We start from the raw sequence: 22,154 nt of genomic DNA on the forward strand, positions 1-22,154 counted from the left end.
ACTCTACTTTTGTTTAAATAAATGCAGCCTTGGTGAGCATAAGAGGCTTCTTTCAAAAACATTTCAAAATCTTACAAATCCCAAATATTTGAACAGCAGAGTATAAATAAAATACAATTTAATCTTCAAATCATCTAGATTTCGTTGAATATGACAACAGTTGCACAGCCTGATTTAATATATATGTGTGTGTGTGTATGTGTGTGTGTGTGACTATGCAATCTAAGTAAAGCAATCATAATAGAGATTTCTATATATCTGTTACAGATTTCTAAGCACTACTCTCAATATTGTGATGTTGGATATGTACAGTATCTAACTCTTAAAATGTCATAAATAGTAGTTTCAAATGACTTTCATGAACCACATGGCGTTCTGTAATATTTCTGTGGTTATTTGAAAAAAAAAAATAAACTAAAAACTCACTCTCCTGGTAATATATTGCTAGTTCAGTTTCTTTGTTTAACATGCTTTTTTATTCTCTCTCTCCCAATTTCATGCCCACCTAATGATAGTCTACTTAATCATTTGTTACATTCAGAACCTATAAAAAAAAAAAAAAAAAAAAAAAAACCCTGCAGATAATTGATATACTGGGAGTTCCTTTTCGGGAACTCGAGCTGCGTCGTAAAACGCTTTGGGGAACGTCCCTGACGAGACCGACTCTGAATATCGTGTGCAATCTGTCCAATGGACGAGCGTGACGTCACGGAGCGGGGTGACGTAGCGACCAGGAAGCTATATAAGCACGTGCCGTGCAGCTGGCTTCAGCTTCGCTCTGTCAGCAAGCGCTCTGTGTGTGCATGTTAAACAGTCTGTCCCGTTGGTCCTATTTATTGTTGTCTGTCTCTTAGCCATAAAAAGATCGCTAATACAGCTCAATAATGCCAAAGTCAAAGCAAAAGACCAAGTATTTGAAGGGCGATTCCAAGCCGCGTTACAGATTGTGTGTTCCTCCCTGCCCTCGCTACATCACGAGTGGGGATACACACAATCTGTGCGTGGCTTGCCTGGGATCGAAGCACGCTGAGTCGGCTCTCGAGGGGGCCGACTGTCCGCATTGCGAGCGATTGCCAATGCGGGCGCTTCGATCCCAGAGGGCTCTCTTCGAGGAGGGAGCCTTCACCAGCGTTCCTCGCGGTGCTGGCCCCGCTTCTGCCGAGGCAGAGCGGCTGCTGCACTCGTGGGGTTCGCAGGTGGATCTGTCAGAGGGAATGGAGACGGGCCAGTCCTTATCTCCTTCCTCATCTGCCAGATCAGGCGCCCAAACCCTGGGTTCGGAAGCACGCTCGTCGGTTTCTTCCCCCCAGGGCGAGGGATCAGCTCTTCGCCTCTCTTCCTCCGAGGAGGTTGACATGGAGACTGTTGCTGGGGATTCGCCACCCCTGTCGCCCCAGTATGAGGAGCTTTTGGAGGTGGTTACACGTGCAGTTGATAAATTAAAAATCGAGTGGCCTGCAGAAAAACACACTGAGCCGCAGAAAAGCAAGCTAGATGAACGCTTTCTGCGGCCGAGGCAACCACCTCCACGCCGGAGTCTACCATTTTTTCCCGATCTCCATGATGAGTTATCGAGATCGTGGAAACACCCGTATTCGGACCCGCCTCTTTGGCCCCGATTCACTATATTATGGCAACGTGATGGGGCTGGGAGAGCGGGGTTATAGGACGTTGCCACGGGTTGAACAGACGCTCGCGGGCTATCTGTCACCCGGCTAGGCATCGTCCCTAAAGGCTCCGGCATTGCCCACTAAGCCGCTGCGAGTTACATCATCGCTTGTGGGCAAAGGTTATGTGGCAGCAGGTCAGGCTGGGGCTTGCCTTCACACCATGGCAGTCCTTCAAGCTTATCAGGCCGACCTGCTGAGAGATATCGATGAGGGAGAGGGGATTAAGTCTGAAGATATCGATGAACTCAGAAAGACCGCTGATCTCTCCCTCCGCGCCACTAAAGAGACCGCTCGCGCGATTGGGCGGTCTATGGCAGCCTTAGTGGCCGCGGAGAGGCATTTGTGGCTGACCCTGTCAGAGATAAAAGAACGAGACAGGGTCTGCCTTCTGGACGCCCCGCTCCAAGCCTCGGGCCTGTTTGGCGACACAGTCAACACTGTCGTCGACAGGTTCCAGGAGGCACACAAACAGGCGGCGGCGTTCCAGAATTTCCTCCCTCGTCGCTCTCGTGGTGCATCTGGGCGGGAGATCACCACGCCACATACCGGCTCCTCATACCGGGAAGCGCAAAAACAGAGTGTCGCCGCTCGTGTTCCCCCACGTCGGGACCGAGGACCCCAGCGACGCTTTGAGTCAGGGACTTCCAGAGTTAAAAAGCCCGATTTGAGAACAGTTATCGAGGCCCAGAAGTCCTCGACGAAAAGATCCTGACATCAGGGTCCAGAGGGTAGCCCCTACTGGGGTAGAGCGCGGTCCACCTCAGTATACGGTGCCCGCCTCACCTCAGTGCCCTCAGGAGGTCGGCCTGCCAACCCTGCCAGAGTTTCAGGGCGCAGCGGCCTCCAGCGAGTACTACTCCCAGCTATTTCCGCCCGTGAGCGCAGCGGAGCTGGGATGCTCGCCGCCCCTTCGGGGGCCTCTTACACCAGAGGTCAGTCTCGAGAGACTGATTCCCTTAGTAGATTATTTAGCAGCGTGGAAGCTACTGCCAAATGTATCTCATTGGGTCCTGCGTACAATAGAAAAAGGCTATTGCATTCAGTTCGGTCATCCACCACCGAAATTCAACGGGGTTACACCGACTGTGGTCGGCCCCCGGCAGGCTCTGGTTATGGAACAAGAAGTGAAAGCCCTATTAAGGAAGGAGGCCATCGAGGTGGTCCCTCCTCTAGACAGGGAATCCGGATTTTACAGCCGGTATTTCATAGTTCCAAAGAAGGATGGGGGGTTGCGTCCGATCTTAGACTTACGTCTCCTGAACCGCTCAGTTATGTCACTGAAGTTCAAAATGCTCACTGTCAAGCAGGTTGTAGCTCAAATCAGATCCGAGGACTGGTTTGTCACCATAGATCTCAAAGACGCATACTTCCACATATCCATCCTTCCACAACACAGGAAGTTTCTGAGGTTCGCTTTCGGGGGCAAAGCTTATCAATATCGAGTACTTCCCTTCGGCCTTGCACTCTCACCCCGCACGTTCACGAAGTGTGTAGATGCGGCTCTGGTATCCCTCCGTATGCAGGGCATCCGCATTCTAAATTATATCGACGATTGGTTGATTCTAGCTCAATCAGAGCAGATGGCGGTTCGACATCGAGATGTCGTTCTCGCACATATGGGGGAGCTGGGTTTGAGACTAAATGCCAAGAAGAGTGTACTTTCTCCAGTTCAGAGAACCACCTATCTAGGCGTAGTGTGGGATTCGACCACGATGCAGGCACGTATGTCTCCTGCTCGGATCGAGTCGATCCTCACATCAGTCGAGAGAGTCAAAGAAGGCCAGTCACTCACTGTCAAACAATTCCAGAGATTGTTAGGGCTGATGGCAGCTGCGTCCAACGTGATACCTTTTGGCCTGCTGCACATGAGACCCCTACAGTGGTGGCTCAAGTCCAAGGGCTTTTCCCCGAGGGGAAATCCACTTCGATTTATCAAGGTCACGCGGCGATACCTTCGTGCCTTAGACATGTGGAAGAAACCTTGGTTCTTGAATCAGGGCCCGGTGCTGGGAGCTCTTCGTCGCCGTGTAACGCTAGCGACAGACGCGTCCCTCACCGGTTGGGGTGCGGTCATGAGTGGCCACCCTGCCCGCGGTCTGTGGAGTGGTCGCCACCTGACGTGGCACATCAATTGCCTAGAGATGTTAGCAGTCTATCGAGCATTAAAATATTTCCTCCCAGACCTGAGAGGTCACCATGTGTTGGTGCGCACCGACAACACATCAGTGGTCTCGTATATCAATCACCAGGGGGGTCTGCGCTCACGCCCCTTGTACAAGCTGGCATACCAGATCCTTCTCTGGTCCCAGGGCAAACTCCTCTCGATCAGAGCAGTGTATATTCCTGGGAGATTGAATGTGGGAGCAGACATACTGTCGAGGCAGGGGCCGAGGCCCGGGGAATGGATGCTTCACCCCGAGGTGGTGAAGCAGATATGGAGAGTGTATGGCAAAGCTCAGGTGGACCTCTTCGCGACTCGAGAGACATCGCAATGTCCCCTCTGGTTCTCTCTAGTTCATCCAGCTCCTCTGGGACTGGACGCTATGGTACAGACCTGGCCGAGGCTTCGTCTGTACGCTTTTCCCCCTATCGCTCTGCTCCCGGGAGTTCTGGCGAGAGTACGCCAGGACGGGGTCCGTCTTCTATTAGTAGCCCCGTTCTGGCCGGGCCAAGTATGGTTCTCAGATCTAGTCTCGCTCCTCGACGGCTCTCCGTGGGAGATACCGATCAGGACAGACCTACTCTCACAGGCGCAGGGCACGATAATTCACCCTCGCCCGGAGTCGTTCAAGCTGTGGGTGTGGCCCCTGAGGGGGCACATCTGTTAGCAGCTGGTCTCTCAACTGAGGTTGTTGAGACCCTACTCCAATCCAGAGCTCCCTCTACGAGGAAACTGTACGCCCTGAAGTGGTCATTCTTTACTTCATGGTGCAGAGATCGCCTCCTTGACCCTGTTAACTGCCCAGTTGGTACAGTTCTGGAGTTCTTACAAGCTAGGCTTTCTGCGGGGTTATCCCACTCCACCTTAAAGGTGTACGTGGCGGCCATAGCTGCTTTCCATGTCCCTTTCAATGATCAGTCAGTGGGTAGGCACCCCATAGTTACACGTTTCCTCCGAGGTGCACTGAGGCTGAGACCTCCAGTATGGTCCCGTATTCCCCCATGGGATTTGGTTGTGGTTCTAGAGGCTCTTTGTAAAGCTCCATTCGAGCCAATACAAGATATCTCAGATAGACATCTGACACTTAAAACTGCCCTGTTACTGGCAATCACCTCACTAAAAAGAGTTGGAGATCTCCAGGCCCTCTCGGTGGCCCCTACCTATCTAGACTTTGCCCCTGGTATGGCCAAAGCATTCTTATACCCTCGAGCGGGTTATGTTCCAAAGGTTCCCTCTGTAACACCACAACCTATCGTACTGCAGGCCTTTTGTCCTCCTCCCTTTCGGGAGCCAGACCAAGAGAAGCTAAATTGTATGTGTCCAGTGCGAGCACTGAACGCATACGTCCACAGAGTTGCCCTGTGGAGAAAGTCCGACCAATTGCTTGTATGCTACGGTCCTACTAATAAGGGTTTTCCTGCCACCAAGCAGACCCTTAGTCGTTGGATAGTCGAGGCTATCAACGTCTCCTATGAGTCCTCTGGTATTCCCCCTCCTTTGGGGGCCAAGGCTCACTCTACTCGGAGTATGGCGGCCTCCAAGGCCTTCTCAGCAGGTGTGTCCCTCTTGGACATCTGCAACGCTGCGGGGTGGTCCACGCCCTCTACATTTGTCAGATTCTACGATCTTGATATGCGAGCCACTCCGGGCTCTTCTGTTCTCTCGTCCTAAGCTGTGCTCTTCGGATACACACTAGGCAGGGCTTTGGTAGTCTGGCAGCGTTGGCATATCGTTCCCCAAAGCGTTTTACGACGCAGCTCGAGTTCCCGAAAAGGAACGTCCCAAGGTTACGTATGTAACCCTAGTTCCTTGAGGGAACGAGACGCTGCGTCGCAGAGCCATACTCCCGGCACCCCTGCCGGCGCTTGCTTCCCTACTCGAAGCTGAAGCCAGCTGCACGGCACGTGCTTATATAGCTTCCTGGTCGCTACGTCACCCCGCTCCGTGACGTCACGCTCGTCCATTGGACAGATTGCACACGATATTCAGAGTCGGTCTCGTCAGGGACGTTCCCCAAAGCGTTTTACGACGCAGCGTCTCGTTCCCTCAAGGAACTAGGGTTACATACGTAACCTTGGGACGTTTTTCACTATACACACACTATGTGTTATCTATTTCTCTCACAAGTGATTGTTATTTGTCTTTTGTTGCCATGGCAATATGCGATGGGTGCTCTAGTTCTTTAATCAGTTAACTTCACAGCAGTTCCTTTCTCCGGGGGCACTCCATGCTGCTTTTAGTCAACAGTGAATAACTTGTCAGCAGATAGTTTCTCAGACTTTGTTACTGTTGAAATGAGTCACTCCCTGTGTCTTTGAGGTAAATGCGGTAGCGATGAAAAATTTGCTGTGAATCTTTTTCCTAATGTTCTAGGAACATACTTTTTATGTTTTTATAATTATACACTAACGTTCCGAGAGCAGAACGTTCTATTAAACTAATATCTTCTTCCACTTAAATACATGCATACACAGACACAGACACACACACACACGTTTGTTTTTGTGAAAAGTAGGCGTAATGATTTTTATACTGTACAAACTGTATATTCTATGGCCCTACACCTAACCCTAACCCTCACAGAAAAACTCATTCTGTATGTTTTATAAGCTTTTTGAAAAATGGGGACATGGGTTATGTCCTCATAAGTCACACTCTCCTTGTAATACCTGTGTCATACCCATGTAATTATATAGAGTTGTGTCCTGATATGTCACAAAAACAAGAGCACACACACACACACACACACACACACACACACACACACACACACACACACACACACACACACACTCTCTCACATACATATAGCCTACATGTTCTTTTTGTCCTTTCTTTGTACTTTTTTTCACATCTCGAGATCTCCTCTCTGTTTACAGTTTTATCCTCTGCAAGTTGAGGAGATTTTTTTCATGTTCTGATATTTACTACCAATGTTTCTCAGCTTGCTTGCTTTGCATGCAACATTGAAGCATGACTTATCCAAAAGCCATAAAAGCACTGACAGAGAAGAGAGGTAAAAGAGAAAGAGTGGGAAGAAAGTGATGGAGCTATTTCCAGATGTGTCTTCTTATCCGTCTCAGGTATGCAATTTCACTTCAGAAACATGTTTCTGTGAGATTCTAAATGACAGGTTTAAACTGCACTTTTTTTTTTAAACATAACGCAAATCTTGTTTTGACACATAGTCAGTGTTTATTAGCTGTGAGGTCAACCAAGACTCTTTCATTGCAATTTGATTGTTAGTAGATCAGAAAAAAAGGCTCTTAAATGCCATTATTTTTGGCGACCAGTGGCAGATGGGGTGAGTGTTTGGAAAAACTTGTTTGAAAAGTCATTATTTATGTTCACTTGCACCTTTATGTCTTACAACTCTAAGTAATATTTACATTGTCTGTATTCTTCAAAAAGACCAGGATCAAGAAAGTACACTTTGGGGTGGGCATTGGATGCCATACAAAAAAAAGCTAATATGCCAATTAATGTTTATATTATTATTTGTTGTTGTTGTTGTTAAAGGTTTCCACAAGATGGAGCCACCAATCCAAATGGTTCAAAAGGTTCTCATAGATACAATCCTTTCAAAATTATGTTTACATCTGGCCACAAGAGTGAGCCAAGCACAGAGACATGAATCTAGAGATTTTGCTTTATATGTAGATTAAACATTTTGATACTGAGCATTTTACAACTTTGTACAGACACTTTTACAGACAGGTTCTTGCTTAAAAAAAAAAAAAAAAAAAACTTATTTTTGGATCATTGTCAAATGTTGGCTATACATAACATTGTCAAGTTTTACACAGACATTTGAGTTCTACTGATATTTGCCAAAGACATTCTGAAATTTCTTTGTAACTTTTCACTCAAATTTATTCTGCTAATGTGTTTTGTAATAAAACAACTGTGAACTCAAATGAGGAAAACGCAAAACAGAAGGATTTTAGATGTTTTCTGTCTTTCGTCAATTATGAAATCATTGTGTAACAGTGTACGTATGTTGCATAGATTCAGGTTTTCTTAAATATGAAATATCACCAGTAAAGAATAACTAAGCTCTACACCAATCCTAATATGGACTGTAGCTCCCCGTGTATATTGCTATTCATTCATTAGGAATTCTGCAAAATTTCAACCTCACACCTCAGCTCGTTGTTGAATTAATCATCCACTCTTTGTGTATTGCTTATTCAGTGTTAGGGGGTGAGATCATAGAGACGCACTGGTGAACAGGAAAGATTGGTGCACTGATGGTTTGCCAGGCTTCTGCTGCTAAGAGCTGAGCTATAAAAGCCCTCTCCCCCTCAGCTGCAGCCCATTTCTTGCTCTGAAGTCTCACGGTGGGGAAAGCAGGGATGAAGCTACTCTTTGCAGCTGCTTTTGCACTCTTTGTGCTGTCTGCCTTTGACCAGGCAGACTCCTCAGCTTATGACAAGATAGTTGCCCACAGTCGTATTAGAGCAAAGAAAGAAGGGTAAGAGATATTATTCATTTTATTTATTCATATTAAAATAAGAAAAGTTATGATGATTTACATGAATGTTTTTATACACACACACACACACACACACATATATATACATATACATATATATATATATATATATATATATATATATATATATATATATATATATATATATATATATATATATATATATATATATATATATATATATATATATATTTAAAGCTATTATTATTATTCATATTATTTTTTTATTTGAACTTTCTTTGTCCTCTTGCAACATAAATAAACTGTAAAACTATGAAACTGTATCTGATCTAAAATTAAAGTTTTTTGTTGTTGATTTTGTTGTTGTTGTTTTTTTGTTTTTTTTAGGTGTAGCCAAAATGTTGTCAGGCTGATTGTCATACTGAATAATACTTCTGACTTAGAAAGTATTTTAAAAAATCCATGAAAGAATGCAACAGTTTATTTTAAGGTTTTAAGGCCTTTATTTTATTATTATTATTTTTAAAGAATTTTTATCATTTTAGTTTTAATTATTTACATTTAGTTTTTATTTTATATTTTTTTTATATTTTATTTGAAATAGTATTTTTATTATTAGAATTTTCTAATATTTTTGTAAATGTACTCAGTGTATGTGTTTTATTATTTATTCATTATTATCATTTATATATATATTAAGACCTTAATAGGTATAATAACGTTAATAATATATTAATTGTAGGTATATTTATGTAATGATATGTTTATTAAGGAAATGGAAGTTAATTCTCTTAATTTTTCCTTTTTTACATCAAAGCTAAAGGTTATTGTCCCAGTTTTTAAGAAAAGCACAATGCTGCTGTCACAAAAATAAATAAATAAATAAAATAATGTGTATCTGTTGCACTCTTCTGTCTTTGCTTTACTCATTTCATCCTGTCTTACCTTTACCTTTCTGCAGACCAAATATGTGTGCTCTCCAGCAAGTCATGGGGACAAAGAAGAAATACTTCAGCACTTGTCGTAATTGGTACCAAGGGGCCATCTGTGGAAAGAAAGCGTAAGTGGGATGTTTTATGATTTCTGGAGGCTCTCTCTGACAGTTCCTGGAAAGTTCCAGCTGCTCCAGTGGTCAAAGGTGAAAGGTCACTGTCCCAACTGTTAAGAGTGAAGATTTCCAACAGTTACATGCACATATGATTTCCTACTTAAGCTGAGCTCCAAATGTAGCTTAATAGTTGTGCTTCCTTTGCAAAAGACTTTGTAAAGTACAGAATTTGACAGCAACAGTAGATTTACAGTTTAATATTGCTGCCAAAACAAAGAAAAGATTAATAGAAAAAGACCCACTCCACTGCTACTAACTAAATTCCATGTGGTACTACAGCAATCAGTCTTACAAACCACCAGAGAACTGCAGAACCTTAATTGGTGTAACATGGTGAGACCCACTGAAATTGTCAGGACATGCCATCAATGATTAAAGAAAGCAGTAGAGCTTGCCTGGAGTGCTTGGCTTGTGTTGAAACACCTTTCTTTAAATTTCTGTCCTAAGGCGCAAATACACAGCTGTCTACAAGGTGGAAATGTCAGCAGGCTCTTTTGTGTTTCAGGAAGCTCTTTGGAAAAACTTTGTGAGCTTTGTGAACAACAAAAATGATTGCAACATCTAGAGCAACAATATTTGGTAAGATGAGCATAAAGTCCTACTGTGAAGGCTCCAGTAATGATGTGGTGGTTTCTGAAGGTCAGCATGGTCAACCACAACCGTTGATTCATGTAGAGTTTGTTATAACTCCAGTTTCAACTACTTTTTCCATAATTGGAAAAGAGAGGAAACGGCAATTTAAAAGAGTTACCCAGGCCTTTCATTTGGGGCCAAATAGAACCAATGAGGTAACTTCCAGTGGTTTCGAATTTCCTTAGTTGCAAAGCCAGACTTGCCTGAGATATTCTGTAGAATTTCTGCTGCCCTTGCAGTTTTGGTTACTGGAAAGCCGGGAACTGTTTCGCTCTGAGTTTTTTCTCTGCGCTCAGCAGACCATTACATAGTGGCAGTGTTGCCAAGTCTATGGTCTTCCCGTGGAATTGGGATACTTTAACACTGTTGACATGGGTTGTTTTTCATGTCCATGAATTGAAGTGACCCCAATAATGTGATATTTACCCCCTGAAATCCAATGCCAGGGAAAACACCAAAAAAAACATGTAATTTACACCCCAGAATGCAATTGGTATAGTTTTGAGCTAGGTTTGAGTAGCAATTGGGCGGGTTTTATTGTGAAAACCTGGCAACCCTGCATAGCGGTCTGGCAATCTTTGTAAATATCTGGTTTGGTGTGCTTAGTTTACATAATTGAGATGGGTATGACTTATGTCTTAGATCTCTCCCAAAGATTGGGATGAAAAGCTATATCAATGATGGCTTTTCAAAGTGCAGATGAGGGAAGATTGAAGATTAATACCTTTTCAAGTGTCCATTTTCATTCAAGCCATGGGTTTTATGTTCTTCAAAGCTTATCTTTATAAATTTTGCTAGATATCTCTACCATCTGCTGGTTTTAACTCCATCCTAATGGTTTGAACATGTGCATAATCTTGTGGATCCTTTGAACTGGTGACTCACCAGGGAGAACTTCAGTGAAACTGGAAAATCTGACTTTCTCCCCAATGATTAATGTGGCTGTATTCCCCCAGAGTGTCTGGTCAACGGGAGTTTTGTTTTCCTCCTGTTCTTGGGAGTAATTCTTTAGAAGCTTATGTTTTGGTGAGATCTGACCTCATTGACAACCCTCAACTACCCTTTTACTGTTCTTCAATTCCATAGAAAACACAGAGCCCAGCCATGATCCAAAACTAATGCATCTGGATCCTCCATCCAGCGATCACATAGAGGACAACTTTGAAATACCCATTAGTTTCTTACAGTCTCATGATTGCTCAATCTCAGAGACTTGTCAGTGTTCACTGCTCCACAGAATTCAACTCTGGATGGAATTTCTCATTCGGTGATTTGCAAGAAGTTTTAACTGCTTGGAATTCAGCAACTTGCATCACATGGAACTGTTTTGCTGGTGTGTAGATTTCCAAGTGCGGTAACCTACTAACCCTGACTAGTGTACATCTGTGAATCTCTACTGTAACTAGAGTGTGTTCAATATCAGCAGCTTTGAGAACTTCTCAGGGGATCGTAACTCTCAAGTGGTGTTTTCTCAGAGGACCTTATAAAAAACCTGTTTCTCATTAACAGCTATTTATTAACTCTACAATATGGCTGCTGTATATTTAGTATAACTAGCTTAGGTGAATTTTATTGAACCAATTATTCATATTAAGAGCCTGTTATGAAGCATATGAACTCGCATCTGGCTGATTACTCACTAAAGGAAATGGAAAATAAATAAATGGTGCAATAATGATACATAAAAATGTCTGTTTATGGTGGTATTTAAAAAACCCTTCATTTACATTATGCTCCATAAAAAAAATATTTTAATTTAAATGCTCATATATGTAGATTTATATTAAGACAGTTATGCATTTTGATTTATTTTGAAATAAATGTTTTATTAAATATACTTTTGAACGTTATATATAAATGGCACTGCATCCATGTGATCCAATTTGTGCGGTCATGGAAATATATTTACAAGCTTGGTTTGGAGGTTTAAAGAGCTGCTTTCAATGAAAACAGAAAAACCATAGAACGCGACCTTCATTACTGGAAAACTGCTGATTCAACATTTCCTTCCATTGTACATTGTAACTTCCAAACCAATGTTTCACTGGGTTATAAATTTACTTTAAAGGCACCCTGGATACAAAAACTACCCATCAGCCTTACCAAACCACCAAGTTGGTCTCAGCGCTTAGCTTCAGGGCACTTAACGTATTAATGCAATGCTGTGACAACATAATGGTAGTGGAATAATGCACAAACCTTGGGACCACATAGCATGTTTATGTACAAAGACAGTTAATGGTTACCATATGGACAGACTGTCTATCCAGGACCTAAACTGTGTTATCGTTAAAACCAGGATAGCTTGAAATGACTAGTGAATGGCATCCAGGGGGAAAAATTAATTTGAGCCTGTACACTACTGGTATTGTATTTTTTCAAAGTGGTGCCATATGTCTTAGATTCAATACTTGCTTAACACATGTTCTTCCCTCTTTGTCCAGGACCGTGCTGTATGAGTGTTGCCCAGGTTACATGAAGCTGGAAGGCATGCATGGCTGTCCTGCAGGTTGGTTGGTTGGTCAGACATTGGAAAATCAATACATCTGGTTATGTTTCAATAAAATACAAATTCACAATGATTAGTATGCTAAATATGATTGCAACCTAGTGTTGGACAGAGAGTTCTAATGCTGTACTCTTGGAGCTAATCGTGCAGTTAATCTGTGTTTCATTTTTCTTGCAGTTGCTCCCATTGATAACGTTTATGGCACCCTCGGCCTGGTCAAAGCCACAACAACCCAGGACTACTCTGCTCTATCCAAGCTACAGGAGGAGATTGAAGGCCCTGGGTCATACACTTTCTTCGCCCCCAGTAATGATGCTTGGGAACTTCTCGTTCCGGTAACATCTCATTCCTTCTTTTCCACTCCAGCACATGCATGAAAATTGAGTAACTCCTTGACTTCATTGGTTTACTCTTTTTCCTATAGGAGATAAGAAATGCCCTGGTGAGCAATGTTAATATTGAGCTTTACAATGCTCTGCATTACCACATGGTCAACAAACGTCTCCTTACCAAAGACCTCAAGAACGGAATGACCGCCACCTCCATGTACAATGACTTGAACCTGCTCATCAATCATTACTCCAATGGGGTAAGTTGATTCTTTGAGAAATGGAGGTTACTTGTGTCTCCAGGAGGAACATATTTTACACATGGTTATTGTTCAGGTTGTCACAGTGAACTGTGCCAGGATCATTCACGGCAACCAGGTGGCCACCAACGGAGTGGTCCACGTCATTGACCGTGTCATCACGGCAGCTGGCAACACAATTCAGGATGTGATTGAAGTGGATGATGACCTGAGTACTTTGAGCGTAAGTTTTAAGGAAACTTTGAACCATGTAGTTCATGAACCGAACCTATTGACCATAAGTTGTTTATACTCCATTTATTTTCCAGACTGTGGCTATAACATCTGGTTTGATTGAGAAGCTTGGTCAACCGGGACAGTTCACCCTGTTCGCCCCAACCAATGATGCTTTTGACAAGCTGGATAGAGAGGTTCTGCACAGGCTTATGGAAGACAATGATTCCCTCCAAGGTAAACCACTAAGACGAAAAGCCCCATGCACTATTCTCAAACAGAGGGCTTTAAGTTGCCGAAGGGAAACATTAAGTACCAAACTGATTGTAGACTTGGCACAAAGAAAGGCTTTATTCTTATTTAATGATACAAAGGTGCAGGAAATCAAGGGACTCGTGGTTCCCTCATGGCACATTTGTTGATCTGAGTCAACTGAGTGAGGCCGAGTGTTATTTCACCCCCTTTCAAACCAGATGGGCCCGCAGCAAGCTGCGCTGTAGACCTGGAATTCTCAGACAGCTGGCAAACAGTGCCAAGGCCACACTTATGGGATTACTTTGAGATTTAGACAGGGTTACAGCTCCAAGAGTTGAGCTCCTTGGAGATGACATCAAATCCAAAGTTTTTTGGCAGCAGAACTAAAGTTTATTGATATGTCTTACAGTATTTTTTTTAAATACTGTTGCTGATGTTTGCTTTGGAGTTCGGAAACATTAGCTTTCCCAATGTACATGTAAAAGAATTACGTAATGCCCACTCTCCTGAATATAAGGCTTGTCTAAAATACGCTAAGGGTTATATTTAATTCTTGAGTGAAAACTAAAATAAAATGTATATTATGGCCATCTGTTGTGCCAAGCGGAAAGATATTTGATCTGCTACTAAATTTCATTGAGAGATGCCAGGGAAATGAAAAAGGAAAACTCTAAGCTTAACCTAGATACTGATGCCTGATACAATTAACTATTGACAGCATATAATACCATCAAATTCAGCACACACACAAAGAAACCAATATGGCGAGACAACAGCCAGCTGAAACACATTTGACTCCAATAGTTTGTGTTTTCCAGAGTGATGCAAAATACATATAACTGTTAAATAAATATGTTCACTGTGAGGCCAAAGGAGCATCATCCTCGTCTTGTCAAAAAAATATAGACAGGAATCAGCTGTTAGCTTTACAATCCAGTGAAAACTGGAGGCAATGTGATCTCTGCCCTCTTATTATTCCCTAGCCAGATTTTTGAGGTGAGATCAGAATGGTCCATTTGCAGTCAAATGGTTTGAAGCTGCTGAGAGACTCACTCAGAGAGGACCCAAAGGCTCCCAAGGATCCCTTATGGTTCCCTTTGGAAACGAACAGGAGATGCTGTGATTTACATGCTGCCTACAATCTATATATTAAACCATATAATTTTAAAGACAGGTTTTAAAGGTCGTAAAATTAAAATAGCAGTTTTGTGGCTTTAGGTGCATGTCTATTAGCTTTGAAGCTACTGTAACGATATGCTAGTGTACATCTAAATTAGCAGATATAGGCATTTCAAATTTTCATTCTCTTCCATGAAAACAAATTAGGAATTTCATGACACATGTAACACTTCACAGATTTGTATCCAATCAAAAGAAAAAGAATGAGAACTGCAAAAGCAAGGATTTTTTATTAATTTTTTTTTTTTTAACATGCGCTACCTAAACTCTCTGGAACTGTGCTTGCCAAGTAATTTAATGCAAATTAATGTGAAGCAAATACCCTGTTAAATCAGTGCAAATTTGTCATTTAGCATGTTTTCATGATGCATTTTCAAACAGACTCATTCCCATTTGTCTTTTCTTTACCTGATATGATGTGACATCATAAAAAAAATAAAAATAAATGAATGGAATTTTTCCATGATTTCTTCATATCTCAAGTGGGAATCAGAGATGTGCTTGGATGACAGAGACTAATGTTTCTTTTCTTCCAGCTCTTTTCAACTACCATCTGTTGAACTCTGTTCAGTGCTCTGAGGCCATCATGGCCGGCACGTCTTATGAGACCCTGGAGGGCAGCAATATTGAGATTGGCTGCGATGGAGATAGTCTCACAGTCAACGGCATCAAGATGGTACTCAAGAAGGACATCGTCACCACCAATGGAGTCATCCATCTCATCGATCAAGTCCTCATGCCCGACTCTGGTTAGCTTAATCTCTCAGTTTCATTTACTAGTGATTACAGTTTTAACCCCCCCCCCCACACACACACACACAAAAAAGTGAGTACATAAATGTTTTCTGTTTAAATATTTTTTTGAAAATGCAGTTTATTCCTGTGTTGCCAAAGCTATATTTTCAGCATCATATATCCAGGCTTCAGTGTCACGTAATACTTCAGAAAGCATTCTAATATGCTTTTTAAAGATTTCATTTTTTTCTTCTAAGCTAAACGGGTTATGGAGTTGGTTGGACAATCTCAGGGCACCTTCGGCGACATGTTGACAGAGCTGGGCTTGTCTGCAGCTATGAGACCCCAGGCTGAGTACACACTCCTGGCCCCACTTAACGTAGCCTTCAACGGTGAGCAAACATTTCTGAAAACATGTCAATCTCTCTCTCATTAATCTCCTTCTCCTTAAACTAACTTTTATAGTCTCCTTACCGTAACACAGCTGCTGGTGTCTTCTCTTTCATTGTCTGTTTTAATTCTACCTTAGCAAGACCGGTGTTCTTTCAATCGCTGATATGTCTTGCCTCGGTTAACCTCTGCGGTTTCATAACTATAACTTTGATTTCTCACGGGATAGCAGGTGTAAAAACAGATGATTCATTCAGTGCATGTGCATGGAAAATGGCCTCATCGGGCTTCCTGCACTGCAAAGATGGTGAAAGAAAGAGAAGACGAAAGCTTCTCTCATCCCACCTACCAGAGAGAAGGTTTTAGACCTCACAGAGGGCTAAGCTAGATCTTTCACCTCATCATCACATGTTTGTAGCTCATTTGTGGCTAATGACAGGTGAACACATTCATCACATTATATTTACAGGGTAAATTGTTCCTTTTATTAGGATGCACAAGGGGAAAGTGACAGTGCCTGGGGTTACAATAACTGAAAGTCTTGTCTTGTAATGCACATTCCACAAACTGCTCTCCCCGAAAGGCCGGCCAAGTTTTTACATGTTGCAGTTTGAAACATAATGTTTCTACGGCCACTTTGGTTACATGAATGTTTTAATATGTAATAGGTTCCTTGGTCTTTCTAATCGTACTAAATCAGAGTCACATTGTGTCATGTTATTGGTTATACAAATGCAATTTTTAATATTATTTAAAAAAATGTGCCATGTTGGTAAACCTCAGTTGCAAATAATTGATCTTCTACAATTTAGATGAGGTGATGTCCATGGACCAGAGCATCTTGAGGGTCATTTTGGAAAACCACATCGTGAAGGATAAGATTGTGCTGAGTCAGCTGTACAATGGTCAGCGTCTGGAAACACTCGCAGGGAAATTTCTCAGAGTCTTCATCTACCGCACAGTAAGTGTTGTTTTATATGTCCTTTATCTTGATTTGCTTATTATTTGTAAAATCATAATTATATAATAATGATAATATATATATATATATATATATATATATATATATATATATATATATATATATATAATATTATATATAATATTATATTTATTATATTAAATGTTTATTAATGTTATTTATATAAATGTATTTTAAATATTTGTCCTTTATTATTTAAAATATATTGTATAAAATACATAAAACAAATAGAAAATAGTAGTTTTTCCAATATACTACAATAAAACTACATTTAAAAGTTTCACCAAAAGTATATAAAACTTAATAAAAGTTCTGAAAAAAATATTTTTATGTCCGTTTCTGTTCTTGCCCACTATTTTTGTCATGTTTATCTGGAATCTTACCCTTTTACCCTTTTTAAACATGATATTTTAACACATATTTATGACATGTTTCAAATGTTTTTTATGGGAACATTCGATACAGATTCATATAACTGAAATGACAGGTGTACAAATTCTTATTCTTTGGCCTTTACTTAGACTTGACATTTATTGACATTGTAAGTGCTAAGTATTATCTGAAATAGTTTGCATTAGTAATCTCAGAGGAAGGGAACTGTCTCATAATATTTTTTACTACAAAGGCTGTCTGCATTGAGAACGCCTGCTTGATCCGTGGAAGCAAAGAGGGAAGTAATGGTGCCCTCCATCTTATGAAGACCCTGATCATGCCGGCAGAGTCCAGCATGTACCAACTTCTGGTGAAAAACGGAGCCTTCAAGTAAGAAAAATTACATGTTTACACGGTCAAAGTGAAGATCTCTTTCTTGTTCCTGTCTTGACTGTATAATTTCATTGCTCCAGAATCTTTTTGTCCCTGATGGAGGCAGCTGATCTGACCGATCTGCTCAAACAGGAAGGAGATTTCACACTCTTTGCTCCCAGAGATGAGGCTTTTGCAGGGCTAAGTGACAGAGACTTGTCTCTTTTGAAGAGTGAGTCCTTTCATACATGTCATTTTCAAGGCACACCACATCTAGAATGACTGTTTAGCTGTGTTCTATTCAGGATTAATGAGATTAAAGATGAAAGACTGAAGCTACAGGATGTGACAGCGTCTCTTCTCTGTGATCAGGTGACGTTAACGCCCTCAGAGCCATCCTGCTCTATCACTTCAGTAATGGCATCTTCATCGGTGGAGGCTTGGAGACTGGAGTCACTAACCTCCTAAAAACTCTCCAGGGCAGCAATCTGAAGGTGTTGTATGTAAGTATCCAGCACTCTGGCTGCCCAGCCTTGAAATTAATTTCCAGTCATAACATCTGTTATAGGGACACATGCAAGAACCTTCATCCAATTATATGATTCTGTTTTGTAATAAAAAGTTTTAGGGTGGGAGTAAAATCTAAATATTTTTTGTATAAAACCACTAATCTTGATTCAATATTTGATTCAATTTAAAGATAATTGATTTAGTTTTTAGTGCTACAGGGGTAACGAATCATTTTAAAAATAACCACACAATAGTGTTTTAACCTTAATATACAGTAACTTTACATGGTAAAGGTGACACAAAACATTTTTCTTTTTACTGTTTCTTTGATGAAAAAAAATGTAATTTTTATTAATACTGAAAACTGTGTAAAATAACCTAAATAATCAAAATTAGTTGTCAGTATATTATTTAATATGACTGAATATATTAGCTCAAACCAATTAATATTCAGATCACATAGGTACAACTACTAAATATAACAAGATCCCATATTATCTCATTTTTACATTTGTAGGTTTTATTTCTAATCACGATTATTAAATGTTTTTGTTTGTTGTTGTATAGTCGTGTTAAATTAAGTTAAATACAATTATTAAATAAAATTATTAATAATTCTAATTATTAAAAATATGAAAAATAAACCACAGTGGTGGTTATAATTTTATGTAATTTTTTTTTAGACAAAGGAGGGCATGCAGGTCAACACTGTGAAAGTTCCTGATTCTGATCTAATGGCCACAAATGGAGTTATTCACGCTGTCAGAACTCTTCTGTACCCTGAGGGTGAGGATAATGAAATTATGCCTCTACTTTTGTAGTGGCTTTTTTTTTTCTTCTTTTTAAATCAAAACCATGTTTAAGAATTGTGTTCTGTTTTAAAGATACGCCAGTTGGTAGCCAGGACCTCCATTCACTCCTGAGAAGGATCATCCGACACATCCACATTAAGGTACTGAATTGCAACATGCTACTTCAAAACCATGTCATAAGCATGAAATAGTTCACATAAAGGCCCACTTTGGGGACGCAGTTGCCCTGAAGGTCTGCTCTGTGAAAGCGTTCAGACTCGATTCCACAGAGCAGATTTCTATGTAATCAAAATGTCTTTTTTTTTATGTAATTTTATTGCCATGCTTTAAAATTGTAACAGACTGGATATATACATGTTTTTTCTTTCCTTTGTAGTTTGTCTCTGGATACAGATATCAGGAGATCCCTCTTACATTTAGGAGTATGTATATAATATTTGTTTTCATGTAAATGCAATCAGTTTCTGTTTTCTCAAAAATTCTGTTTTATTTCAATCTGACCTGATTATGATTACTTTTTTCCTTTTAGAACGAGTCATCACAGGTAACTGACACCAATGACACTCATTACTAACTACACGGCTAGATTATTATTAGCATGAAGACTTTTTGTTTAATGAGTAATGTGTTTCTTATATCTGCAGTTCAGGGAGAGCCCACCATCACCAAGGTGATACGGGTAGTTGAGGGCGATCCAAGAATTAAAAAGGTTACCAGAGTCATTGAAGGTATACATCATTTAACACACCCATGATATAAAGCTTTGTGTCTATATCTTTTGTGTGTGTGTGTGTGTGTAAGATGTTATCATGTAAATAATGTGTTAAATAATCTAATTTTATTGTGAGGGAAACATGCTGTGATCACTCTTTTCTTATTTTTTAGGAGGACACCACAGGAGAACCTAGATCAAGACCAGCCGCAGTGAGCACGTAGAAACAAGTGCTGAAGAGTATAGCAGATACGTCCTTCATTTACGTGCGCAGTGGTCCAGAACCTACCAGGTTGGAGTTGAGTTTAAAGACAAAAAAAACAAACAAACTCGTTACTGATCATTCCTGTTGCCCCAGAGATAATTGAGGATTTTGTTCAAGTACATTTGGTCCAAACAGGGATATGAAAATCTCCATATGTGGATGGAAATATTGTAAGCTTTCTCTCTTTTAAAGTGTGGTTTGAAAAATCACAGTTCCATGAATAAGTGATCATACTGTATGTGACGTGACACACAAAATCAGATTATTTTGTGTTACAATGATTCAGAAACATTCGAACAACTGTACATTACATGTGGAGTACCGGTACACTTGAGGCGTACTGTACAAACAAAAAAAGGAAGCGTTCATATGAAATGCCTGGTGTAGGGAACTGTTGCCTTAAACTAGTAACATGAATTTATTTTTCTGGGGTACAGTTTACCAGTGCATGGACAATGATTTTATGGTGCTCATAATTAGATGGTGTAAAATCTAAAATAAAGATAGAAATTATGTTGCATAGTTTTGTTTTAGAATCTCAAATCGTTTTCATGTTTAGTTTTTTTTTTCTGTTGGGATAGAGGATTGTTTTTCTCTAGTCTTTTGTGTGTGTCTGCAATTGTGTGTCCATTTTGCATTAACTGCGCACAAATGTGCTGAACAATGCATTCTTTGAAAACTCAAAGCTTTTTCTCAAAACTGAATTGTCATGTTTCCAGTCCAAATATATTTCAACATAAACGGGTTTTGGATCCTTTGCTTTTACTTTTCAATTTACATAATAAACTCAACTTTTAGACATGGAGTTGTGTGTCAGTCATCATTTCATTTTTTATTTGTAAATAAAACATTTTTGAATGTTAACATTTATTTTGTTAACATCAATATTTTTATGATTATACCTTTATAAGTATTGAAACGCTATCTTTGTAAGCTAATAGTTACTAAGGTAAAAAAAAAAATCTCACAAATGTAAGATGCAGGTTAAAGAGCCAGTGCAGGAGACAGTGTGTTTTTAATTGTAAAGGCAAGTTTGTTTTATTTTCATTGCCAAAGAATGAAGATCAGAAGAACCAATGGCTAAAATTAATTTTTACCACAATACCAGAGCAGTACAACAAATCCCTTTTGTTGTGTCACAACAAAGGCGGGAATTTCAAAGCGTTTGGCCATAAAAGAGGGTTCATTACTGTCACGAATACGAACCCCGTGAGTCCCTCCAGAGGCCAGCAGAGGGCACCATCGCCCGAATACTGACACCTACAGGCATCCAAACACTCACTTACACTGATACGCACTACATTACCCAACAGCCCCGTACCTTGGACTGATCACCGGCCAGGTGTTCCATATCAGAGACTGCCATATAAGCCAGACCTTGGCGTCACCTCATTGCGAAGTCTTGTTTCTGCCACGGCTAACATTTCTGAGCGTTATACCCTGTCTTGCTATCCCAGTTGCCAACCCTTGCTGATTATCGATCCTAGAACCTTTGCTGCCTACCTTTGAACCCAGATTGAAATACGGACTGTGATACTTGCTGGTTACCCCGACCCACTGCTTGGTATTGACTACGATTCTGATATCTCTACTATACTGTGTTTGCTGATCCTGACCCTTCGCCTGTACGACTACGAGTGTTCTAATAAAAGCTTGCAAATGGATCCCATGTCGAGTCAGTCATCATTACAGAAGACTTCGCCAGGACAAGATCCAGCAGCCTATGAACATCTCTGCACCAACCTGGCAGCTCAGGCAAGTCAGATCGCTGCTAATCAGCAACAGTTAAATCATCTTACCGCCGTCACGGAGGAATTGGTGAAGGCTATTCAGAATCTCCATAGTCCTGTTGTCACGACACCCGCGCCACAAGCGGCCGCCATTGCACATGCGGTTCCCACGCCCTCTCAGATTAACCCACGACTGGCTTTTCCTGAGAAATTCGACGGTGACCCTAACAAATGTAAAGGCTTCTTACTACAATGTTCGCTGTTTGTGGAACAACAACCCATGCTCTATTCCACTAACAACAGTAAGGTTGCCTTTGTTTGCTCATTGTTAACCGGAAGGGCTCTGGACTGGATTACCGCTGTATGGCGCACGGATGGATCATCCTTCTCCTCCTTCAATGATTTCCTCACACGCTTCCGTGAGGTTTTCGATCATCCCAAGGAGGGAAAGAGTGCTGGCGAACGCTTGCTAGAGCTCTCTCAGGGGAGATCTTCAGCTGC

The 22,154-nt window shown here is 41.0% G+C and overlaps 1 protein-coding gene across 1 annotated transcript; it reads left to right on the forward strand.

Annotated features, from left to right (window-relative positions):
* Positions 1-8,137: 8,137 nt before the first annotated feature.
* LOC113058653 (periostin-like) lies at positions 8,138-20,728 on the forward strand. Its single transcript, XM_026226758.1, has 19 exons — positions 8,138-8,305; positions 9,249-9,347; positions 12,473-12,537; positions 12,715-12,872; positions 12,962-13,126; positions 13,203-13,349; positions 13,435-13,576; positions 15,310-15,522; positions 15,766-15,900; positions 16,711-16,859; positions 17,506-17,642; positions 17,726-17,856; positions 17,997-18,127; positions 18,818-18,920; positions 19,019-19,086; positions 19,323-19,368; positions 19,476-19,490; positions 19,591-19,674; positions 19,832-20,728. Exons 1-19 carry the CDS (start codon positions 8,187-8,189, stop codon positions 19,852-19,854), a joined length of 2,130 nt encoding a protein of 709 aa, XP_026082543.1. The 5' UTR covers positions 8,138-8,186; the 3' UTR covers positions 19,855-20,728.
* The last annotated feature ends 1,426 nt before the right edge of the window (positions 20,729-22,154 follow it).

This window comes from Carassius auratus, chromosome 40 (genome assembly GCF_003368295.1).
Source record: "Carassius auratus strain Wakin chromosome 40, ASM336829v1, whole genome shotgun sequence".
In the NCBI taxonomy this organism is placed as follows: Eukaryota; Metazoa; Chordata; class Actinopteri; order Cypriniformes; family Cyprinidae; genus Carassius; species Carassius auratus.